Raw genomic sequence first — 27,037 nt, 5'->3', positions numbered from 1 at the left:
CACATGTTGCTCATGCAAGCATAGTGGCCTAAACCTAGTCTTAACTCTAGACCTAACCTTAAACCATCCCCTGAAAAGATGATAATGTTTTAATTACAGCTAGGGTGATGTTTGTGTTGGCTTGGCCATCGTTTTAGTTAAGATAACTTTGCATTCACCAAACTGAGCTCAGATATGCACCTCGTCCAACAGGGTATTGACCTCAATTGTTGAGAAAGGTTGGAAACAAACCTGTTGGCTAAACTAAAAGTTTAGCAAGAACTTGTCTGTGATATTCCCCCGCTGCAATGGAAACCTGTGTGCACACAGTTTAGCCTGGAAGTCAGTCTGTGAACTGTGATGGAGGCTCACATAGAAGAGAAACAAAGAAACAAAAACAAAACTTGGAAATACTTAGAAGAGAAAACTCTCCTAAGTTTGGCTAACCTGGGGCTTTGTTTCTTGCCCCGTCAGACTTTTTTGTTTTGTTTTAGCAATTCCCAGATCTCAGCAATAACTTTGGTGAATGCAATGTTATCCATACCAATACGACCAAAGGCTAAACAAAAGTAAGATCCATTAATTCTATATATATCCTAAAAAGAAGCTAGGGGCAGCAACATGACCTCACTTTTGAGGATTTGGTCATATTTTTGGCCCCATAAGTATAGAAATATAAACAAGGACAACAAACAACAAATGCCGATACACGTCACACACATTACACACACTGAACAACAGTGTCACAGCTGCAACTGACGATACAGTGCACATACATATCCACATAACGCACTTGAACACGACATGCATTTACATAAAGGCACAATAAGGAATGATATTAAAACCCACCGCCCACACACAAACACCCACACACACACACACACACACACACACACACACACACAATGGATATGCATGTGTGCCGCTCAGGTCTGCCATCTCTTCCAGCCTGATAGTGTGGCAGCCAGGGGGTCTTGGTATCTCTCGCTCCCTCTATCTCTCTCCTTTCTCTCTAACCTCGCTCGTCCCAGTTCACCCAGCCAGACATTCTTAATGCATACTGAACAGTGCGTAGCAGACAGGGTGTGTGAAAGATCTCTGCTGCCCCCTACTGGCTGCAGGAATTGGAGGACGTGTACTAATGAGAAGGGAAGCACAGTGGTCTCTGTGGGAGTGGTGCGTGTCTGTGTTTGTGTGTGTGGAAACAGAGCACATACCCCAAACAGAACAAGGTTGCAATGTTCATCTTACACACTGTCAGGTCGCAGGGATAGAGAATGTGAAGGAGACTGTGTGTGTGCGCGCGTGCATGTGTGTGTTGGTACAAAAACAAGGGTATGCAGGTGCTGGTGGGTAACAACCTCCCCAGAGACAGGAAGCAGGTAAAAAAGAGGAGATGGAGAGAGAAAGAGAGATTAAAAGGGGGACCATTTTAGCTCCTCTCTGAGGACAAAGATCATTTCCATTACTCTCTCTCTGTCTGGCTCTCACAGACTATGTCCACACTAAGCTGGCTAAATCTGAAAACACCAGTTACATGTGAAATTGATGTGCTTCCACACTAGCTTTGTTAGGTTGTCTTTGTAAAGGTCGTTGTCCATAATGAAACACCTGAGCAATATGAAAACAGCCAAATCTCCTCCTCTTCATCCTCTTTTGTTCAGCAAACTACGACACTGTATGCGTTCAGCAGTTGACACAGCCTGGTTACAATTGTGATTTAAAGGTCCCATATTAGGTTCATTCTTGGGTTCATACTTGGATTTTCTTTAATGTTAAAAACACTTTATTTTCCTCATACTATCTGCCTGAATATACCTGTATTCACCCTCTGTCCAAGAACGCTCCGTTTTAGCGACTGTCTCTTTAAGTTCCCCTCCTGAATAAGCCCAGTCAGCTCTGGGTGGTCATTGTAATGACTATTATAGCACTGTAGAAGCACTTCTTTGGCTTTATATGATATAGCTGCGACATCACAACTTCTTGGAAGTCCTAATTTCTCGTTTAAAGGCACAGTCTCTGAATCCAGGCCGTGTGCATTTCTCTGTGGATTGAGCATTTTGATACTTTCACAGTATTTATATAGCACCTATCAGAAGTGTGTACTCAGGTCACATGACTTTTGACCTTTATTTACCATCATTTCCTAAGATAACTCCACTTTGTCTGAACAAACCCAACAGCTGCAATCAAGTTGCAGGATAGAATCATGACAAACTAATGATATGTTACCAAGTGTCAATCGAAAAGATATGATAGAAAGGTAATTTAGTTTTGGACTCAAATCTCAAAGTTTGGGACTTGGGATGCAATTTGGGGCTTGCCTGTCTTGACATGGGACTTGAATACAAAGACTTGAGACTTGTGACTTGTAAAGCAATGACTTGGTCCCACCTCTGCCACCTGTACCTACAATTTAAAAACATGGAAATCTGACTTTGGGATCCTAAAAATGAGTACTCACAGAGTTTTTAAGGGGACAGAAATCTGTCACAACTGTTTGTCTTCACTATCAATAATCAGCACTGCCATCAGAAACTTATAGGAGGAAACACAAGCAGGTGAGTTCTTGCAGTTTCCATGTGGTATCTCCACAAGTCCTGGGTTACGCCTCCAAACGCACAAGTATAATACCAAATTTAGTGTTTATAGAGACACAAAACAAAGAAAATGATGATGAATTTAGCTGCTAAGGCATGAACATCCTGTCTCCCTCCTCCATTTGCCCACTGCAAGCTTAATCAGTCATGTTCATCTAAACAGTCACAGCAAAGAAAAAGCACAGTGTCTACACTGTCACACAAATGCATTGTTCCACCACAATGTCTTTGCCAAACAGGTACTGATGTCTCAATTAGAAACACAGAAATAATTAACCTGTCTCTCAGTGCACAGAAATGACTCTCTTTCTCTCTCTTTCTTCTCACTTGCGTGTGGTGTGTGTGTTCTCAGCTGTCACTCGGGTTTCAGAGGCCCCCAGTGTGACATCAAAGAGTACAACGTTCTCTATGTGGTGCCAGGCTCTGGCAAACTGCACTACGTCCTCATCGCCTCTATCATTGGAGCACTCCAGGTGGTCATCATCTGTGTGGTGGTGCTCTGCATTACCAGGTGAGTCATGCCCTAACAGGCACACACACACACGTACAGATGTTCAAACGCAGCCTACTAATGAGCATGGCAGCGTTATTTCCATGTTGTCTGTATTTGGGAGTCATGAGGGGGGCTGTGGAGCCCCTGAGCCTGGAGGAAACAGCTGAAAGGTCACCTTGCTTCTACCACAGAGAGAAAAGTACTGTCACATTCCCCTGTGGACACACATCAGAAAGCATGCAGCGTGTGCATACAAGCACAGATACACAGAGATATCTGGTAGGCAAGCATACACACTTGTGTTTGAACAGACATTTTGTATTCACAGTAAAGACCCACATGTACACACACACACACAAACACACACATATAGCCCGGGGCTTGTCTGCCTCCGGCTGACCTAAGCAATTTATGACATTTAATAAAAGATTTTAAAAGAGTTTTGGCCAAGACAAAACTGCTCCTCTGAGCAAAGTAGGGGAGGAGGACGAGGAGGAGGGACAAAATGAGAGGGGGAGCAGTTGTAACGGGGCAGGGTGAGAGGGCAAGGAGAGAAGATAAAGAAGGAAAGAGAGAATTATAACACAGAATACAGCTACTGTACCATTAATGTTTCCTGCTGCTCAGCGATATTCTTTTAATGCAAAAATATATATAAAAAAAACCTCAGCCTTATAAAACTCCACGAGACACCACACGGCCCTCTCTTGTCACAGCAGAGTCCAGTGAATAAGCCAATGTGTAAACAAATGAATGAATCTATACAGACATACATTTCAGTGCCTAGTGACTTGCTCACCTCAGTGTCCTATCTCTGTTGCACAGACTGAGTTGTAGTTCATGTATTGTGTTCCATAAATTTTGCTGGGACTGTGGGAGTGAGAAAGGTCATCTCCACCTGTGTATAACATTCTGTCACATGTTAGAAAAGGTCTGCTGGAAAGGGACTCACTGCAAGATACCACACTGTCAGCGCAGAGTTTTGTATTCTTCCTACTGTAGGCATGTCCTTGCAAAAGACCATCGGTTAACATGAGCCTGTCTCTCAAAACTCAATTATTCCCTCGTGCTCAAAACAGTTTGCTTCATGAGTGTATGTTGCCCTGCCTTAGTGATGGAGGAAGAGTGCAGTCGCTATTCGGAGCTGAAAAAGTCCTCTGCATTCTTTTTCAAAAAAATTGTTTAATCTATGAATTAATTTATCTTCACTACAAATTTTCTCGTATAATTACAGTAAACTACTGACGGCTGTAGTCACCAGCATCCTCCCGTTAATTTACAGTGTCACTATTTTAATATACTTCAACAGTATATTTTACAATTTATTACAGTATTCTACAGTACAATGTGAGGTTTACAGTGTAATACTTTAGCTACCATGCCAGTGATATACTGTATTTCAAGTGTTGCCATTGTAATCTGATTAACAGTTACCTGTCCATGTTACAGTAATAATCAAACAATTATTTGCTATTTAAAGATATAGTGGAATAATGGCATTCTGAGCAGAGAATGAAGTCACACTCCCTCTGTATTGTCATCAATGCTTCTGTGTTGGTTGTTGCGGTAGATGGTCAAGCTGTTTGTGCATGTTAGTGCATGTGAGTCTTTGTGTGCTTATCCCACTGGCTAGCTAATTACTGCCGCTTTGCTCTATGCTTATACACCAGTAACTGCTGATATCAGGACGGGCATGGTTGCAGAAGCATAGCCTCCACCCTCCGATTTCTCCCCAGGGTAGCAGAATAAGCTCTGTCAGCACTATTGCTGTTGTTAGCACTGTTTGCGCTGCTAGCTCCATTAGCTGCTAGCTGTCAACCTGAATCAGATTGTGAATCATAAGCTCCTTTTTCATAGAGGTCATGCTATGGGGTCACTAAAGTCCCTTCTTTATGCTGTCCTTGTATTTTTATTCAGAACCAAACAATGGCGGCATCATGTCACTCCAGTGTGTGATTTTAGACAGTGTGCTGGCATCATAGAGGCAAAAGAGGTGTGACAAGCGTGCCATGTAAGACAACAGCATTGGTTTACTGTGTGTCCCCACTTCTGAAAACATAAATACACCTCTACTTGACAAGAGTACATTTTTGGGGACTATTGAAGTTGTGGACTGATACACATTTGATGCGCCACTTAGTACCTACAGCACAAGGACTGCACAAAGGATTGAATCAAAATACTCAACAGTGTTCATTGCAATAGATCAATATCTAGAGCAATGGTTTGACTCACTGCTGTGTTTTTGCTCAACAATGAAGATGGCACAAAGGAATAAGATATATACAGCTTTGGCTACACAGACAATACGTTATTGTATATTGTTGGTTTTGCTCTTTTCGTATTTGTTCACAATAAGAATAAAGACAAAGAAAGAAGAAATATTGATTGTTTCCACTGTTATTTTTACAGATATAATTTCAGGACTTTTCACAGCTCCAGAGTGGCAGCGCTAACCCCCACATGTATCTTTCTGTCCCCTCTCCCTCACCTTTGTCCCTGTACAGGAAGTGCCCACGGACCAACAGGATCAACCGGCAGAAGCAAAACAATGTCCACTTCAGTACAGAGAACACCATGCGCGCCTCCACTCGGCTTATCTGAGCCCAGACACACCGGACAGAGTCCTCCTCCACTTTACGGAGCGCTGTGGTGTTAGATGTTCCCCCTTGTAGGCCAACCCCCGAAAAATTAGGATCTGCTTCCCCTCACTCCTCGCCCTCTCTCTCAGTATGAACTTTAAGGATGCCCAGGGAGGATTGTGGCATAGCAAAGACAGAGCTGGCGTACCAGTCAGTGATGAGACTCACATGTGGAATCATGCTGACATCAGTCCCCTCCGCCGCCAACCCCCCAGTTGCAGATGTGTCTCGCTGCGCCTTGTCAATTCCGCCCAGGGTTTTTCTGAAAAACTGAACCATGGGGTGTTGGGGGTGGCACTGAGGATACTGAATGTGAGCGAGTGTGTGTATGAATGTGTATTAGATGTGTGAGCTTTGGTAGAGGCGGGCTAGCCACTGTCTGTTGTTTCTAGATGAGGGGTTAAAGCAAAACGGGGTAGTGCAAAGCAGGGTAATGGGCTTTAAATGAGGTGTGTATTGTTTGGTCTGGGAGGGGGGTGGGGGGGGGGTTGGGGGGGGGGGGTTCGGGGCTACACGTGATGCCTTGCACTTTGTGTTATAGGAGACCTTTGACAGAGGGCACAATGTTATTATAGAGCTCTCTGTTCGGTTGTGACGATGACGTCAGCTTCTGTATCTTGGGTTCTATTTCCAATAGTTATTACTACATTGTCTTGATGGGGTCATTTTTCTGTAAATGTAAATAAATAATTTATATCACGAAATGTAATAAGCTGTGTCACTCTTTGTTTGTGGTGTGGCAAACTTCTTTTACAATGACAACGCAGTGACCATGCAGGCTACGCCAGATTCTAAAGGCCAAAACACACCAGCAGTGAACATCAAAAACTACACCCCTATTATTTTCAGTGCATAACCCCTCACCTGTGGCGGCAAGACACACATCAGCACTCCTGGATGTGCCACCCCACGGCACTGTACGCCCCTGTCCTATTTCCAGTGCTGGGGCGGCACTTGACGCACGTCACATGATGCGCCGCAGCGGTCCCCATGTGTGTTTTCAGTTTAAGTGTCTGACAACATTAAGGAAATGATCCCTACAGAGAAAGACTTAATTGTCACAGAGCAAGATTCCTTTTGGTCAAGCAGAAACAGCCCCAAAATCACTCTCCCCAAACACACCAGACTGCATTTAAATCAGCAGTAATTTAAGTGTGTATAGAGGCAGCATATTTCCACATCTGCCTGGGTGAATTAAGGGTTTATTTCAACCAAGCCACAGTTGGTGACTGTTGGAACAGTGGAAAGACAAACCAAGACAGTTTTTGTGAGTTGCAATTCGTTTCTCTCAACTTTGAATAAAGTGTGTTTTAAGATGATTAAATTACTGTTTATTTAAATGGAGTCTGGTGGGTTTGGCTTCAGCAATATCAGGGCTGTTTCTGCTTGAACAAAAGGAGTCTTACTCTATAACAAAAAGGTCTATCTCTGTAGGGTTCCTTTCCATGATGTTGTCAGACACTGAAACAATCTGAGCCTGTCAGTGGCAAAAACAAACACTTTAAGTGGATGTAAATTGATGATGTACAATTAGGTGTGTTACTTTGCAGTGTGTTGCAGCAGTCTCGATGAATACTGGACCAAATTTCAAAGACTGCTGTCTCTATAAGTCACTTAGACACGAAAACATAGGAAAATATGGTCCAATTTGAAAAACAGCGACGTTACCCTTTAAGTCGTGGCCACACTTTATAAAGTCATGGAAATTAAATCATTTTGTGTCTCACTGAGAAAATAATTGTTAGTGATTTCCATGGAGATGACTGTGTTCGCTGATTAACTGGCAGGTGTATCATCAGGAGCTTTAGCGGCTCGCAAACATGGGCAAGTTTCAAGTGATTTCATTTTATTTTAATCTAGGAATTCATTACAGTGACAATACTTCGTCACTTGCAGTTAGGCACGGAGTCACTCTCGGCAAGAGACACTTAGTTTGGCTGCACACAATATGCTGACCTCGGGGAGGTTATAGATTTCATCATGCACCAGCTGGAAGGACCTGGAAGACTAAAAGGCTTCAAGTGGATGTACGACAAATGCTTGAAAATGGCATTCATACAAAAAAGGAAGATGGTTTGCTACTGGCAGCTCTTGAGTCTAACTTCTCAACCATGTGTCATTCTGGGAAACTGAATTGTAGGCAGTATTCTGTTCCAGGACCTGTACAGCCTTCCCTGAAAAAAAAATCATATAATTGAAAGCTGCACACACAAGCTTTGATGCACACATCATTAATGTTGGACATTTTATGAATTTATAAAGAAGAAAGAAAATCTTTATTTTGTAAACTTTTGATGTCACTCACTTGTTTGTGTTTTGGGGAACTGTGCCGTCCCCAATGATGTGACCAGAACTCTGTTGATAGTATAATTACCGTCATTCACTGCATGATAAACAGCGTCGCTCCAAAGCTGACAATCATTCCAGCACATCTGGAAGTTGAATTATCTTGTTCCCACGCCTTATTAAAGTGTGGCGCGACTTAATGATCTCATTCACACACATTATTAATTCATGGTCATGCAATTTATCTATTTATTTTTTTCACAAATACCTCCAGGCGGGCTCGGTACAATTGTTAAAGATAAACAGATGCATAAAACATCTTCTGCTCCTTGAAGATCCAGTTTCTGAATTACTTACTTACTAGGATTTGCTTTTTTCAGTGGTGGAATTTAAGTTGCTTCAGTACAGTTTGTTAGTTACATGTTACTTAAATATTTCCATTTCATGCCATCTCATATTTTTACTCTATTACTTTTCAGAGAGAAATATTGTACTTTTTACTGCATTATATTTATCTAGCAGCTTTATATCATTTTTTCTGTTTCTGTTTAAATTAGTGCTCTTTAAAAGTACCAGTGTATTGGGGTCCTGGGGGACCCTGGTCAAAAGCACCCAATTCTGCTTATGCAGTTTTAATAGATTAAACTATTTACTGAGTTCATGTTTGCCATGGGGCCTAATTTAAAGTATCACACCCTGTCAGGGTGGATAGGCGCACTCTGTCAGTCATTTTGAAGAGACAGAAACAGGTTTTCTCATGTGCTCCGTCAAGGACCCTAAATTATGCTCTTCCTGGGGTAAGATGATGTTCAAAGTCAGAAATACATCATGTAATTTTTTATGACTATCAAATTAAATTAAGCACTTCCAGGACATTCAGTGCTCGGCTGGAAAATCTACTCAAAAAAGGGCTGCCTCTGCCTCTGCTGGAGCCCATCCAAGCTGACACTAGGCGAGAGGTGGATACACCCTGGACAGGTCGCCAGACTTAGAGTCCGTCACCACCTAACCCAGTCATGTCCAAAGTCCAGTCCAGGGGCCAATTGTGGATTTTAAGTGGTCCTTGGCTTGTCTTTCAAAATATACTATGATTAACACAATATTGGTTAAAGATCACATTTTTTTTTCATTTGCCTTACAGTGGCAGGACAATCTTACAGTTAAACATGCAGCAAGTAGGAACTACACAGGCGGACCTAATGCTTTTTTTAAACTTGAAGATGAAACAGTGTGTTTGCGTCATTTGTATGTTTTTTTTTTTTTTTAAATGACCCATGTGATGTCAGAAGCAGCTGTCCTCCAGGTTTTTTCATGATCTAATCTGGCCCACATACAGACACCTAACCTGCATGTCCTTGGACTATGGGAGGAAGCCGGTTAACCCGGAGAAAATTCATGCGGACACATTATTTTATATTTGGGACAAATATGACTTTGGTTAGTTTCCCTATATAAATATAACACATATAATGTTTACTTGAAGTGACTGAAAACTAAAGGGATACCAGGATCAAATGATGATAAATAAGCTTTTAAGTCCTACTAATGTGGACTGTACTTGGGAGGAAAGCTGCCATTGTATTAAAGAAAAGTATTTATTTTTGTTTTACAAAATACACAAATTAAGTGTAACTTTACTAAAATCATGATAATATTTTTTTTTGTCAGATGACATTAATTTCATAACTAATAATGTTTTGAGAAGAAATAACAGCATATTGCTTTGATGGTTGTCTTCATAATAGTTTATTTTTGGGATGCCGAGGAACCTCAGCCATAGTCGTCGTTAAATATGTTGTAAGGATGAGGGTTGAGTGTATTTAACATTCTTAGTATTCTTAGAGCTTTGCTACTTTTGTGAGCTTGTATCTATTGAAAATGTGTTTCCAGCCCAGCTTCCAAATTTAATTTAATTTACATTTATGTTTTACTCCCTTGACATACTGATATTTGTTTGTTTGTTTTTTGCTGTTGTGCCGTTTTTAACCGACTGTTTACTGACCAAAGACTGTGAAGTGCATACAAGGACAAATGTCACTCAGCTACAGGTGTCCACCGCCGCTAGATGGTGCTGTTTTCACCACCAGCATCTACCCACTGCCGACTGCAAAGGTAAATGTGAGCGGGATGATTATTCACGATTGTGTCCACATCAATCATAATCAATAACGATGACAACTGGAATTTATTGGATTCTATTGACACCAAACAACATATGTTATCAGCAGTTGTCGTGGCCGAGTGGTTAAGGCGATGGACTAGAAATCCATTGGGGTCTCCCCGCGCAGGTTCGAATCCTGCCGACAACGTATGTTTTCGTTTGTCTCTGTTTGAGCACTCTCTGAACATGAAAAAGAAACAAATGTAACCGGTATATCCCTGAACTAGTCTCTATATAAAAAAGCGGATATTACATCTCATCATCCTAATTTCTTCCTACCTATTTGGGATTAAATTAGCCTATTAAATATTCAAAATTAAGGTCCAGAAGAACAGCCTTGGATTTGTTATGGTGGAAACTCAGTAAGTTTTACTAAAGTGCTGTAGTTACTTATTTTGAGCTACTTGTGCTTTGAGTATTTACATTTCACAGCAAAATACTGTACATAATTATTTACTGGGGAATAATGCAATTATTCAACTGTGCAATATTCTTAACACCTCTTAAATGCATATAGTTATTCAGCATACAATGCACATAATTGTACATTCTTCTTATGTTTATTCTTATTCTTGTCTTTATGCTATTGATGCATATATTGTTGTTACCATTATAGCACAATACATATTTTATATTTCTGAATGTAACACCAGTTTATACAGTGTAATACAGCACAATGCACATATCTGTATGTATTCTGTGTTCTAATGTATTTTCTATTCGTACTATCTTAAATACTAGTATTAACATTGTAGCATAATGCACATTTTTATTTCCATTTTATTGAATTTATTACTTTTATTACTTTATATTTACATGCTTCAATTTTATACTCTTATTCTTACTTCTTACAGTTCCCTATTCTTTACATCAGAACGACTGTAACTAATCACAGTTTCTACTCTGGGATCAATAAAGTATTTCTGATTTTGATTCTGACTCCACGACAGCAAGTTAGCAGCTTCTGAGTTGGCTATCAAAAAGAGCTGCATTGTAATAGATTAATGCTGTATAAAATAGTTAAAAATACCTTTATTTGATTTTATCTGATTACCCATTAATAACGCCACAACCATTCATTCACAGAATGAGTTGATGTATAATTTTAATCTATGGCCGTAGATAATACCACCAGCATTCCTCTTGATTTTGTGCTTTTGGACACACCAAAATCACACTGCTACTAAAAACACCACAAGTCTACTCTATCAGGGGAGAAGATCTTAGTTCATATATGAGTGTCTCTGGTGGAACTGTGCTCAGGGTCACCCATGGGTCATTCTGGCAGACGTAAAAATGTTCCCAGCGTTTTTGTGATGGATCTATGGGCATACAGGCATGTTTGTTTGACTGAAGGGCAGACCCTCTGCCTGTTATTATCCCTAAACACTTGATAATACCAACGCAACCTTGCCAAGTTTAAACACAGAAAATCTGGGCAATGATGCATTCACTACACAGAAATACCAGCATTTATATTGGAACAGCCTGTGTGTGATAAGTCTGAAAAAAGCCCTCAGCACTGAGAGCAACTCTGTTCTCCTTCCTATTCTCACCTGCCTCACAGCCTTTTACTTGACCTCCTTAAACCTATTAGAAGGCGTCTGTGAGGCTGTTTGAACTGAAATCCCCAAAGGAGAATGTCTCGTCTCGCAGCCGTTCACATTCATCTCCCTCTCTAAAAATTCAAAAATAAGATGTCAGAGTCGCACAGCGCTACAGAGTACAAGGTGTCATACAGCTCTCCTGCCACATAAACAAAGCCACAAAACTACTCCTGAATGAGAAATAGACAGGCTGTATATGTTAACTAGTCTGCCTCTGCACACAGGACAACGTCTGAACGTCAGGCTTTTTTTCTTCACATAGCAGCTCTGAGACAAAAGCCACAATTGGTGTGCTTGAGCTGGCGGAGGTGCAAACGCTAAAAAAAGATCTTGTAAATCACTAAATGTCTCACATGTCTGATGAGTTCTGCCTCTGGATCACTTTGCATAACAATGTCACATAGTCTGTATTATGCTTACATGTCACTGAATAATATGTTTATTTATATTCATTTTTAATGTAGCTACCACACATCAGCAGGAACAATGTGGTCCCAATGGCTGGCCTGCCTTTTTAATAAAAAGTTGTTCAGTGGCATTATCTGTTGCTCTGTGTCCCATTATCCAACAGTCACTCAACAGTGACACAGTGCCAGGTCTGTGGAGAAAATCAGTCATTGTTCTGGTCCCCAAGGTCTCATGTACAGCTGTGAATAACGACTATAGACCTGTTTCATTAACACCAGTTGTGATGAAATGTTTTGAAAGGATCATTGTGAATATGCTCAAATCTGAGGTTGCTGGTTGTTTGGATCCTCTACAATTTGCATATAGCACTGAGGATGCAGTTATTTCTGTCACTCATTTAATTAAAAAGCATCTAGAGGACCCTAAAACATATGCTAGAGTTTTATTGGCAGATTTTAGTTCGGCTTTCAACACAGTCCAACTGTACCTGATCATACAAAAGTTAAATCAACATGCAGGTGAATTATTTTATCGTTAAATGGTTTTATTCTTTCTTAACGAATAGGACCCAACAAGTGAACAGCTCACTCTCAGCAATGAAACAGGGTAGCACAGGTGTGCCAATGAATGTAGGAGTTCACATGCTAACAACCACGTTACAACAAAGCCTTGTATTGCTTGAGCAGGACTCTCTTGAGACTGAGACCCCATGTCTCAGTTAGATTTCCGGATGAAATTAAAGTTTAAAAAGGGCATTTTTACACATGTGGCACAGCAGTGGTAATGTCATTGACCTTTCATGCAAGGTGTCCAGTATAGACAGATATTTGGAAGCCATTTTGAACCATTTAAGTTGTAGTATCATTTCTTAACCACCAGGTGGTGGATGCCCAAAAAGTTTTCTACATTTCCATGTGATTATCATTTTTGTTTCTCTTTGTCATGTTGAGATATCACATCATAAATTTAATATGGTGCACCAAGGAATAATTGTTAAATTATCTTATCCTCCAAAAAAAAGACAATCAAAAAATATTTGAACTAAATAAGAAGAAAATATGAAAAAAAAAATCGGATTAAACTATTTCAGAAACTGAAAATACATCTGTTATGTGCCAAATGGTCTACACATCTAATCCAATGCAGTGGACAATATGCAAAAAGAGATCCAATGGAACTAAATATATGTCAGGAAATGTAATGTTTGCTGATATGTAATGCTCTTATGTGTATGCATAGGATTAAATGTCTTAAAAAGAAAATGTGTTTTAATGTGTTTTCATAAACTCCAGTTGGTCCAGAATTCATCCGCCCGTATCATAACCAGAACCCCCTCCATAGATCATATCACTCCTGTTCTCTGGCAGCTTCACTGGCTTCCTGTTAAATATCGCATCAATTTCAAGATTCTGCTTCTCACCTTTAAGACCCTTCATAATCAAGCCCCTTCCTGCCTGTCTGAACTCCTTCATATCCACACACCCTCCTGTACTCTTAGATCCTCGTCTGCACTGCAATTCAAATTTACCACTGCCCCCTTGGCTACCATGGAGCCTTCAGCTGCTCTGCCCCCCGCCTCGGGAACTCTCTCCCCAAGGACATTCCCAGTATTGACCCCCTGTTTACTTTCAAATCTTGTCTGAAAACACACCTTTTCAAGTCATTCATAATGACCATTTTTATCTAGTCATTTTATTAACGTTTATTGTATATTACGGAAATGTTTGATTCTATGATCTATGGATACATTGCTGTTTTTTTTAATTGTGCCTTGAAAGACCACTCTAGATAAATATATATAACTTTGTTTAATAATTTAATACTTCATGCATGAAAGGGTTGATTCCATACAGACAGTTTTTTTGGAGCCAAATCAGCTGTTCTCGCACTGAGCCCTGAGCTCCAGCTAACATTTTTATTTACCTGTTGTAAAAAGTCCAAACTCTGCATAGCGTGGGAGTGTGTGCCAAACGGCCTACAGCTGTATTTAACTAGTTACTGATGATGATTAACATGTGTTTAAATATTTTATGGTGCTCTCTGGCTCAGCTGTCCAGAGTAACAGATCCCTTTAAGCCACCAAAACACACCTGGTTAGCGTGCCTGTATGACCAGGTCACGCACTCTGAATTTTGTCGTTTAATTGGTTGATTTAAGATGGAAATTCAGGCAACCAATATCAGGTAACCCCATCACATCTAATTCATATTAAGTTTTACAAACTGATATACAGACATGGGGCAGAAATATTCAAAATGCACAGGAGAGCCTCGTATCCAGCGTGCAGGATGTGGTTTTGTCCAATGTGGAAGTGTCCAGTTTCTGATGATGTGGTCTCAATCCCTACGGTTACACAAAGCCATTTCTTATTTTGAGATTAGCTATAGGCTATAATTCACAGTCAAATCCGCTCCCTGGGAGTGCTGCCGGATAAATTAGTCATCATTCAGACCTGGCACGTTCCCACAGCAACAGTATCAAAAGATGTTTTACTGTTCACAAATAGCGAAATGAAATTCGTTCAAGACTGACATTTGGAAACAGGAAAATGAGCTGATCTCAAATCATTGGAAAGCTGCGTGCTATTTTCACAATCAGGGTAGTGTGACTTTATCTGCCTGCAGGCATCTGGAACACAAGTCTATGAGCCAAAAACTTCACTGATGTTGAATTATTGTCCAGTTGTGATAAAGGTTACACACTCTCAGTGGATTGGCAGTTGATAGAGGATCATTTATTTTGTAAAAGTGCATCATAATCACTGGTTGCTGACTCAGATTCAGGAAATAGCTGGCCATCAGTCGATCAGGCGGTTCACTCATTCAGCGACTGTAATTACTGTTTATTTAACTGTGTGTGTGTGAAGGCAGCAGTTAACCTTTGCAGTATATTTTTTCATTAAGGAGTGCCTTTGTTTGGGCGCTAAGAGACCAAAAATCCAATACTAAATCAAGAGCATGAATAAGTACGCACACAAGTGATGAAACTGAGAGCACAGATTAGTTATTTGAGAAATTTGTTTGTCTTTCCTCAATGACACCTCCGGGACTCCATACCCTGCAGTTCAACCTCAGGCCACTCCTATTTGTATACACATCTGTGTGTCTGCACAGCACCCAGCAGACCCAGTCAGTGTAATCCTGTCAGTTTCCTGTCTTCCCCCGCTGGTTTCGGCTCAAATCCAGCGGGCCCAAGGCCAGGGAGGAGTAGGAAGGAAATTTCTGTGAACGTCTGAGTATCTGCTCTCATCTGAGGCCGAGGAATGTGGTGGATGTTATTATTGGTGGACAGCAAGATTATCCCACAGTGGATTCCACTTTTACTTAATTAAAAAAAAACCTTGAACAAGTGGAATACACAGGTACAAACTTCAGTCATACATAATCAGCTCTGCAGCAAGCTGCCAAAAAACATAGGAAACCCCACCTTGTTTCCAGAAATGAAGGAAGACTTCAGTCACATGCAGACGGCATGTGATGACATTTTTATATCTGCCATCTGTGGGTGTACCATTTGCTGCTATTAGCTGGATTTGCATGATCAACTTTAAAAGAGTCAAGTGCAGGTTGTTTAAGCACTTTGCTCCAGTAACAGCTTGGAAGAGGTGGCTGGTGGAGGAGGAACATACTGCATTAGTGTTAAATCTCGGGTGCAACCTGAAACTTAATGTTAGTCTTTTTAGATTCAATTTCAACACGAAACTGCTGCCAACAGTTCAGTATGGCCTTTTTTACGATGACGCTGCTGCCTCGAATCAAAAGGTCTAACTGCAGACCTCACATCTGTGGACTCCATGTCACTGAGCCAATGGAGAGACAGGAAGGTACCCAGGTTGAGCTTGCTGTATACTGACATTGTGTTTGTCACCAAAAGTTACTGTACCCTTACTTTCCGAAAACAGTATGTTTTGTAAGGCTGTATGAGTTTAAGGCACATAAAATACTGACAATGACAACACAAGAGAGGTTAATGTTTCTAGTTTAATTCCATGGTCCTATAGACCGAAGCACAATGTTTGTTTACAGTAACTTCCAGGTAGAAAACCCCTGTTCCACAGACATACAATTTCACGGCTCTGAGTAAATGGGGGTGAGGAACACCTGAGATATCAAGAGAAAATAGTTCAGTGTAATGGTTCAGATTATAAGAGTGCTGGGTGAGAAAAATAGTGGAGAAGTGTTTGGTGTTTTATAGATGTTCATCTGCAAAGAGCAAACATGCTCAAAGACGACTGGACTATGGCAGCATCATAATCAGTGCTTTCTTTTTTCACGATTTTTTTCATCACATTCACAATGAATGGCTGATGCTTTCATATCTTATCAATAACACTTTAACTAACATTAGGTTGCCACCTAGTTTACCTGTTGGGCCACAGACTTAAGAAACAACAGCTTGAGTTGAATCCCAAATTTGGTTAATCAAAGATGTGAGCAAAGCACCACAGTGCATACAATGAGCACAGCAGAAACTGCAGATAGGTTGGACCACCATATTTAACAATACCCTCCCTGGCCACTTTATTAGGTACACCTGTTCTACTGCTCATTAACGTAACTAATCAGCCAATCGCAAGCCAATCGATGCATTTAGGCATGTAAACATGGTCAAGATGGCCTGCTGAAGTTCAAACCGAGCATCAGAATGGGGAAGACAGGTGATTTAAGAGACTTTGAACGTAGCATGGTTGTTGATGCCAGGTGAGGTTGGTCTAGGTATTTCAGAAACTGCTGATTGTTGCTGACTGTGTCCATCCCTTCATAACCACAGTGTACCCATCTTCTGATGGCTACTTCCAGCAGGATAAAGCACCATGTCACGAAGCACCAGTCATCTCAAACTGGTCTCTTGAACATGACAATGATTTCACTATACTCCAATGGCCTCCACAGTCACCAGATCTCAATCCAATAGAGCACCTTTGGGATGTCGTGGAACAAGAGATTCACATCATGGATGTGCAGCCGACAAATCTGCAGCAACTGCATGATGCTATCATGTCAATGTGAACCAAAATCTCTGAGGAATATTTCCAGCCATTGTTGAACCTATTCCACAAAGAATTAAGGCACTTCTGAAGGCAAAAGGGGTCCAACCCAGTACAAGCAAGGTGTACCTAATAAAGTGGCCACTGAGTATATATCTTTAAATGCTGATTTCACATATGTCCACAATTCAAAACAATTGCCAGCTGTCCTGGAAGTGATTGTTGCTGTTAATGCGACGTCATGGTGATTTGATCTATAGGACCATAATAAATGTAGCTTCTATTAGCCTATATGCTAGTATCACCTGGACACATGGTATGAATCAGGTTGTATTTATTTCGGTAGGCCTATTTTGGCATATAGTCTTTTTTTCCACACCTAACACACCACAAGAAACTATATTTAGCTGACATTTTACCTGACCAGCAACACTATGCTAGCACTACTAATGACAGAAAACAACAGACGCACATTTCATGACCAGCTGGTGAATATCTTGGATCATTTAGCAGCTATTTAGCCAGATAGCTCCATCAGGAGTTGGTTGGGACCAAAATCAGAGCTAAATGAGACTTAATATCAGGTGTCAAAAAACACCAAATGAATGATAATTTGCTCCGTAACTGCTAGATGTGTAAATAAGCAGCTATTTGCTATGAAGGTTGTTATATCAACTTTGAAAGTGTGTGTGAGTATGTGAGAAAGTGTGAGAATTAAATTTCAGTGTTTGACATGATTCGTACTTTAGCTTCAGGATTAAAACACCAGAGATTCACTGTCCTTGATGAATTGTGTGCACGCAGGGTGGCACATTAACTAGAATTAAAGGTCCTTTTATAAGTGATTGTAGGATATACAATAATTATAAGTATAATATCTAAACACCATAACTACCAAGGGTAAGCACAGATTTGTCTTTTACATGATTATGTGTGTTGTTAATTTTTACCCTGTGTCATGATTTAATGTACAAGTAAAATAAAGCAGAGTAAAAGTGTGGCTATACACTGATCAGCCCTGTGATCACTCGGGTTTGTTTGTGGTAGACAAGGAGAAATACACTTATATAACTTCATTCTGTTTTCAACACACAACAACAAGTGTACACAGAAATGATTCCCCATTCACACATTCCCAACCCAGCACCCACTGAGCCTAACAGATAAGCACTCAGCTTTGGAATCTGACACTTATCTTTGAAATGCATAACTCCTCATCTAGTTCCATAGCATTTTAGACGGCATGTTGGAACATGCAGGCTTGTTTTCCGCGGCATTCATATGCAGATAATGAAGCCTACATACCACTGAATAATAAAATTTCCTCTCCTTGATAGATCAGTCTGGGAAATTACTCATGGTGTGGAGAGAAGTACCGGTGATGAATGAAATAACAGCAAAATCAAACCATTTTGCCTGGAGGCACGTGGCTGTCTTTCAGAAATCCACACTTTGGGAACCATCAGGCCAGGAGAGCCTTCACATTGATTTTACAATCAACAAACTGCACCTCAGCTCCTATGGCAGAGAAGGATTGGCCCATTGGTTTGAAAATTGATGGTGTTGGACACATGAAAACATACACACTCACACAAACAAACAAGCATACACACACATACACAAGGCATTTCCTCACGTTCTATGTGTGTAAAGCTCAGCACCTTGAAAATTGGTCCATTAACTTCAGGATTGATAGCATCACAGAAATCATGCACCATAGAAAACACACACAAACACACACACACACTCCTAACGTACAAGGCCACCTTTAAGTGAGCGTGTGTTGGACACACGCTGGTCTGTGAAAAAGGGTCATTTAAAGATCCATCGCCATCTGTTTTGGTCCCAGCATGCCATTTTCCCCTCTGTGGGGGCCTTTGATTTAGCAACAAAAGGGTACCATTGCTGCCTTCCTTCCCACTGTGTGACCAGACATCAAGTCTGAGCTGGTTATACAAATCAAACACTGCCGGGCATCCATCGTATCATCATAGGTATGACCACCTGTGTGGGACTGTTGTTGGTAATCACAAGCATTAGGGCTTCCATTTAAACACTGATCAGAGAACCTGATCTTTGTGTCAGTTGCAGATATCACATAACCTGGAGTGAGTCAAACTGACATCGGAGTATGAGGAAGCAGGTGGAGGAGTTGCTCCAAAGAACTACCTTTTTTAAAAAAAAAAAAAAAGAAAGAAAAAAGAAAAATGAACATATGTAATCGGATTACTGTAGTAAGAGACTTAAAAAAAAATATAGAGTCTATCCGTCACAGTTATACAAAGCATTTCACTGTCTTGAATGTTTCGCTAGCCAGCAAAAACACCCTCACCAGAGCAGCGTCACCCGTTGGTATGAGTTGTGAGCTGCAATTAAGGAGTAAATAAGTAGCTGTGTGTATCTGACTGTGGACGGTGGAAGTGCTGAATGGATTTGTTAGTTGCAGCACAGGAGTCCACTCAGATCCAAACTGTCTGGAGAAGGTTTACGGTTTGATGCTGTTTGACAGGCAAGTATGAGGCTCAGTTACCCGTGAGTGTAGCTGTGCTGTAAGCAAACAGTCTGAACTCAGATCAGTTTCCTCTGTCAGAGATGAAAGTTTAGTTTTGATCACCAATTCTGTGAGAGGACATGAGTTTAAACCTTTAATTATTTCTCTGCTTCATAACAGTGAGATGAATAAGTCAAAGTTTACAATGAACCTGGGTACAAATCCCAGTTGTGCTGTCAACGTTTTGGAGACCATAAACAGAGAGATGTTGAGCTTTTCAAATGATGATCAGTAAGTGTGTTCTCGTAAATCACCCCTTAAACCTGTCATACACTGCTGGAGAAATGACAGTTTGTAAGTGTGTAGAGATTATTTGTAGTTGCAAAGAAAAATTTTTACCTTGATTCTAATTTCTGATACATGAATTGGCCTCACTAAATTAGCTCAAAGATGGGAAAAAAACATATATAAAACATAATGACTGAAAGTTGATTAAAATGTTTAGAATTTTCGTTGACTAAAACTAGTCTAAAAATATGAAGGATAAAAATGACTAAAATGTGACTAAAACTAATAATCATTTTTATCAAGACTGAGGCCATGTTTACACAAAAATGATCCACTGAAAACAGAACTGTTTCTCATTTTTGTTTTGAAAAAAGTTCTGCGTTTAGACGACAACGTTTTGACACGGATCTGCAAAAATGACCAAAAACACTGCAGTATACATGCCAGGCCAGTAGTTGGCGGTGTGACGCTTACGCTTCCTTCTACAGAACGGCAATGTATGAACAAACAAAATGGCAACCGCACGAACGTTTGTCTGGACGGAAGACGAGGTGGAGTTCCTACAGTAAATCTACACTATGATGGGGAAGCGTTGATAAATTCAACAGGGTGAGCAGCACAAACAGAGCTTGGGAGTCCGCCATTGTTGTTGTGATGGTCGACTTTCTTGCACATGCCTATTGACTGGAACGCATGTGTGAAAAGTCTCCATTTTCAAAGGAACTGCATATTGTTTACATGACAACAGAGACGGTGTTTTCCAAAAAAATTGCACTCTGGAACCCATTTCAAAACGTTGCATTTTCAGGCACCCAAAAGTCCAAAACGCAACTAAAGTTTACCGGTTTCAGTTGAAATCGTTGTCGTATAAACAGGACCTAAGACTTAATCTAAAATAGCTGTTAAAATTAACACTGCTCTGGAGGGAAAAAAAATCTTTATAAAATGTTAGTCAAATTCAATGCAGCAGCACCCTCCAATACCTGTAAACAGACACTGATGTAAAAATTGGAAGCGCTCCCTTTTAAGGAGAATACCCATTGCAAGCAAACCATAGACTGTAAAAATAATGGACGTAGCTACAGTGATGTCCCCCTTTGGTTTATGGACTCCCATTTTGAAGCCTGAAGTTGGGCAAGAGGCTGACGCTGTGGAGGAGGGAGGCCATAAACATGTTAATTTCTGCTGTAAAGTTGGCCATTTTAACACAAAGGTCTGTTGGGATTGACTGGCATCTGGAGCCAGCATCAAGTGGCCATTCAAGGAACTACAGTTTTTGGCACTTACTTGTTGGCTTAATTTTTCAGCGCTGGAGATCAAAGCAAACATATTAGGTATGACATGGCCCATTTTTCAGTCCTTGCTTTGGGCATGTCAACATTCACAGATAGGTAGTGACTTGCTTGTGGGAAAACATTAGCCATTTTCACACTGCACTAAGGCCCCGGGCTAAGTGAGCTGTAAGCAGGGGGCTAAGCAAGCTTTGACACTGTCACAAACAAAAAGTGGGCTATAACCTGACTTTAGCCTAGGGCTTGCTGGTGATGTTCTGGAGCACAGTTAGCCTCAAGACTTCTTTGTCACATCTTAAGTATGCTTGTCCTTTATGTTTACTCTGTGACCATGGTAACTAGGCTGCTAGCCTACTAAGCAAAACCAGAGGTACCTAGCAAGCTAGCTAACTTAAAACAATAATGTCCGCAAAAGACTTACTTAAGGTAAAACATTAGGTGTCCTCTTGTCTTTCTTTCCTTTCTCTGCTGTTATGTCTGTTTTTGGTGTTTCAGCACCACTCTCACATAAAACCCTGCTGACAGCAACATTGCATTTAATGTAGCTGCTTGCTTTTTAAGAGTATTCAGGTCATTTTAGCTTGTAAATATTAGTCACTTGTTCCAGTGTACATTTAACCCAGGGCTAGCAGTAACGCAGTGTAAATCATATAGCCCTGGGCTTAGGTTTACCCTGGGTTTAGGATGTGTGTTTAAAAAGAGGCCTAAGTTAGCCCAGAGCTATGATGTGCAGTGTGAAAAGAAGCCCGTTTGTGTCAATAAATAAGAAACTGAAAACTTTCTTGGACAATTTATGTGATTTTTTTTTTTTTTTAAACAACTAGCACTCTCGTTTAGATCTGTAATCTTGGAGGGAAGAAACTCACAAAAGATTGATCCCAGAAACTACAGTAATGATTTTTCTTCCCCAGAGATTTACTCTATTTACAACAGGTAAGACTAAACCCTATGTCCTACTATTGCATCACATTATTTTGAGCAAGTCATAAAGCCAAAGGCCAATTTGACATTTCATTTGCATAAAGTTACATTTTTTTCAGCTATCAACACTTCCTCTTTCTCCCAGTGCTCATCTGTCCCACCTGGATTCCCACAGTGCCGTGCAAAGCGATTCGCTCAAGTTCCATAGAAGTTGAATAATAACTTTGTGTCGCCCTGCTGTCAGTGGGACTCCACGGTTAGCCCCCGTTCATGGGCCAGCAGTTTTTCAGAAATCGATTTTAAAAGTTTCAAACCTTTAAGCATTTTTATCTTCAAATACTCCAGCCTGGTATGAACTGCTGTCTTTTGAAGTGATTTTTTATTCTACTGTACCTTTACCTGCACATTAGGGTATGTCATCTTTTGTTTTATTTGCTACTGTCGCTACCATACTGATTATCTTTTTTTTTTCTTTTTTTTCTCATTTTTTGTTATGTTTGTTTTGAAAAGTTCTATACAAATAAAGTTCATATTCATATTAGTATTGTTCTTTATGTCTGTAGTTTTATCCCAGGACCAAAAGTGTGACGGTGCATTTAACAACATGTAAACACATATGCAGTATTAAAGCAACTAGTAAAGAAAAAATGCAGACAGTACACCTCCATACGAGCATTTCCTCCTCGACATTATGGCTTAACCGTCTCTGTCTGTGTGAGAAACCATCATTAAAGTTCCCATGAAGTTCGCCCCGAGGTGTTTTAGTTGCATTCTTGTTTCCACATCAAGCAGGAACTTAGACAAACATGTGGCCTGGAGCAGCCCAAAGGAGGTCAGGAACCATGTCACCATCTTCTTACATTAATGGATACAGTCAGCAATGACAAGGACTGTAGAACATGTCAGGGTGAAGCAGGGAAACAAGACTGAGAAAACTACTCAGTACAGGTAATATAGAATGTGTGTTTAGGTGTGTAAGAAGATGTTCCCGCCCTGAGTTCATTATTAACCATATCCTCCTTTTTGTATTTCCAATGCTTTGTAGTTTGGTGCTTGAAGTTAAAGAAAAAAACTAGTTAGATTACCTTTAGGAAAAGAAAAGAAACATGCAATTCTTACTTTTGTGAAAAGGGATTCCAAATAACCTGCGTTACACAAGATTGCATTTCATTTTCAAAGAAGAGAGTCATTCACTCTGGTAATTTGCCAACAGCCAACGGTTACAGCAATGCCACACCCCCTGGTGAAGATTTTGAAGCAGCTCCAGGAAGGTTTCCCAGGACATTCATCTGATGACGCGACTTGCAGCAGCATGTTTCTTGAAGTGATTGAATATGCTGACTGCTGTTTCTCCTGCAGGAGCTTCACCCATTGCTTGTTTGAGGAGAATTTTTACAGTCGAAAAAAGATCTGATTATGAAAATGTTCTCTGGCAAAACAGGACATTTTCGTACTTGAGTTGTGACTGTAAGAGCGTGAGTCGCTCTTTTCACTAACACTCACTGAACTGTCAGAAATAGATCATGCACTTGCATTTCTATTCCTCCAGAGGGCAAATATACCTCCATTTGCTTTGCCTTGTAAAGATGACCACCCACCAGCTCTTCTAAAACCCATTCTCTGACAGCTTGTGTGCATGACGTGTTGTAGTGCATTCTATATGAAACTGTGTGAAGGTGAAAAAGGACCCTTAAAATAATAGTAAGTGTTATAAAACGGGTAAGGAAAAGACAACAATCCTTGACACAACACTGGAAAAGAGTGATATGTACCAGACCATCAGGAACACTGGGAGAATTCAGGAGAGCAGGAGATAAGGGAAAAGAGGAAAAAAGGGGTAAAGGGAGTGATGGAGGAGAGAGGGCGCGGTGGAAAAGAAAAGGAATGGAAGGGAGAGGGACAGCTGAAAGAAAGACAGGATGGGAGCGTCATTCCCTCCGCTCTATCCATGGGGTGAAAGTGGGAAAAGTCAGAGTTCAAGCGCTAGGAATGGGAGGTCACACTTTCATGTTGACAAAACTGTGTGCCTCTGAGGAGAAGCGGCGACAGAGTGAGGGGTTAGGAACACTGGGGTTTTGAGTTAGGAGGAAGGAAATTTGTGCAGGCGAGTGTGTCTAGCACTACCACTCTACTCTGACAGCTTTGAAGCTTATCGAGTGAGTAACCTCAAGAAGAGGTGTTAGTTTTAGATGTTGACATGGGAGAATGTGTCAAGAGCTCCTCTGACTACATATATAGCTGGTGAAAAGATTGAGCTGTAACAGAAAAAATGGTAAATGGCTATTTTGTCAATAACAGTACCACTTTCTTTTTAAAGGAATAGTTTGATATTTTGGTAGATACACCGTAGACTTTATATACAGATAGATGCCACATCTCCACTTACTCCCACTGTACAAAAATGAAGCCAAAATTTATCCCGGATATGGCTGTGGCCACCTTGCGCTTGTGGTGTCATTTAGAGCCAGAGTCTGCACAGTAGAGATCTTCACTGCGTCATGTTCCTACCCATACAACCGTCCAACCAATCACTACCAGCACCACTGATTGCAAGCACACCAATTAGAACCCATATCTGTCAATAATGACATCAAACCCTATAGCATCAAATAACTAATTAAAACCAAACTCATTAGAACAACAAACAATTGAACAAACATCAGAGGGATAAAAACTACCTCAAATGTCAGAAACCATCTTTAGGAAATATTTATTTGACCTGTACTTTGAGTTTTTAGTTTGGCGTGTGACCCATTTGCTAACATGTGGTGGGTTGAGTTTATAACCTATACTGCAGCCAGCCACCAGAGGGCGATGGAGATGTTTTGGCTTCACTTTTGGGGAGCCGTCATGTCATCCATCTTTATTATACAGTCCACGGAAAACATGCTTATTTGCGTCCTTGCAAGAGTTAGATGGGAAGAAAGATACCACTCTAGTGTCTTTGCGTCAAGTATGAAGCAACAGACAGTTATCTAAATTAGAGGAGCTCTATGTGAAATTCAGAGCGTATGAGTTGTCTGGAAACAATTCTTAATGTGGAGGTGGCTGTGCCGGCAGGTAGCAGCTAATGGTGCTAACTCCATGAAAACACTAAAAAACGACAACAGTACTGACAGAGCTAACGGTGTTAACCAGGGGGCAATTTTGCATTTCCTGGGATAGCAAAGGAATGACTCGCCCTGCTCTCCCTCCGACTATTACTCTTTGCCTTTGTTGGTTGGGTTGGTTAGGTTTAGGCAAGAGGAGTTAATTAGAGATTGGTTAGGGTAAAAACATCAGCGTAAGCCAATCAGAGGTAGAGTAAGGCAGTGTAGGGCATTATTTCAGTATACTAGGAAACACAAATTCTCAACTAGGGGGAATTGGATAATGGTGCAAGCTTCCGTGATGATGCTGTCCTGATATCAGCTGTGACTGCTGAATGAGCACAATGCAAAGTGGTGGCGATGAGCTAGCCTGCAGGATGCGCTAACATATACATGCTGCCGAACCAGTTTACCACAACAAACCACAAAGAAGCTCGGATTGCAACACACACAAAGGTAGAATGACTTCATTCTCTGCTCAGGATGCCATTACTCTACTATATCTTCACAAAGTAAATAGTGGTTTGCTGCTATATTAATGCTCTAAACGTCACATTCAGAACCATCAAGACTAGAAAGACAGCAAAGCCATAGACTGTATAAAATATGACGTAGCTACCGTGGTGTCACCCATTGGTTTGTGGGCTGCCATTTTGAAGCCTCAAGTTTGGCATTTTGGCCATCGCCATGTCATTTTTTTTGGAGCCAGAAGTGACCAAATTTGGCCGAGAGGGTGGAGCAAGGAGTGGATCTGAGTGAGAACCTGAGGTGACATGGCCTGGCACTCAAATCAGCCACGCCCTTAGTTCTGCATAACTTTAAGTCTTAAAAAGATGTAAATGGGTGAGGTATAAAAATATTGTAAAGTGACTCACTCCAACTGTAAAGGTCCATGGGGACTGACTTCCTTTTGGAGCCAACCTCAAGAGGCCATTTGAGGCTTCATTTTTCGGCCGTAGTTGCTATTTCCCCCAAGCAGCAACTATGGCTGCTTGGGGAAAACAGCTTGCCTGCCTTTGTCCGAAGCAAAGAAAATCTACCCACCAGCACCTCTTAAGATTCTTCCCTTTGCCTACAATCACCTCAGTGAACACTGTAATAACAACACAATAACAACACCATTTTAAAAACAGATGCTTTTGTCAGTGTGGTTTGGATCTGAGGAGGACTGTGGACTCTGCCAACATATTTTAACACTGTGATCCAAGGTGTGTCTTTTCTGTGTGTGCACACAAGTAGGTGCAGACAGCCTAATCTCAGTTTAAGGGTGTAAATTCTTTATTGATCTTAGATGGGATGGTGGCTGACCAAGCCTTTGCCATATCTGGCAGAATCCAATAAAACTCAGGTGTGGGCTTGAATACTTCCAATAGTCCACAGTGGTCAAATAGATTCTCATCATAGTTGTAATGCTGTGGGTTTTCTGCAAAGGAATCAATCACACAGATAAACACACATGCTTCTCTCCCTACATGAGAATGCACAGACATCCAGGCACTCCTGTTGCAACACACTGACACCTACCACATAGTATACTTTTGATTTTAACATACGGTATGTTGGATACTTGAATGTGGAGACTCTTGTACAACCTCAAAAACTTGTACAAAGGTGCATAGGAGGAAACTGAAAAATGTTATTAAGCAAACAGCATTTTGGTTGTGAGACCTTAATCAGGTTAGGTAAAAGATGTTATTTGTTCTTTTACTTTTACTCTCTTATGCAGGAATTTTCTTTTCCTCAAAACATGTTAGATAGAAAGAGTGATTGTGTTGCTGTGAATGAAATATTTA

The 27,037-nt window shown here is 40.7% G+C and overlaps 1 protein-coding gene and 1 non-coding gene across 3 annotated transcripts in view; both read left to right on the top strand.

Moving 5' to 3' along the window:
• tmeff2a (transmembrane protein with EGF-like and two follistatin-like domains 2a) overlaps positions 1–6,182 on the top strand; it is a 153,744-nt gene extending 147,562 nt beyond the window's left edge. For both annotated transcript variants that reach the window (XM_033618211.2, XM_033618210.2), the window contains exons 9-10: positions 2,932–3,090; positions 5,580–6,182. In XM_033618211.2, coding sequence (XP_033474102.1) covers positions 2,932–3,090; positions 5,580–5,676 — 256 coding nt within the window. In that variant the 3' untranslated portion in view covers positions 5,677–6,182. The remainder of the gene's footprint in view (positions 1–2,931; positions 3,091–5,579) is intronic.
• A 4,045-nt stretch (positions 6,183–10,227) lies between these two features.
• On the top strand, positions 10,228–10,309 carry trnas-aga (transfer RNA serine (anticodon AGA)). The gene has a single exon. It is a non-coding gene; the product is annotated as a tRNA-Ser (tRNA).
• Positions 10,310–27,037: the final 16,728 nt, after the last annotated feature.

The sequence above is a fragment of the Epinephelus lanceolatus genome, chromosome 14 (assembly GCF_041903045.1).
Source record: "Epinephelus lanceolatus isolate andai-2023 chromosome 14, ASM4190304v1, whole genome shotgun sequence".
Taxonomy (NCBI): domain Eukaryota; kingdom Metazoa; phylum Chordata; class Actinopteri; order Perciformes; family Serranidae; genus Epinephelus; species Epinephelus lanceolatus.
The sequence above is the reverse complement of the archived record's forward strand: the minus strand, read 5'-3'. Positions and strand labels throughout refer to the sequence as shown.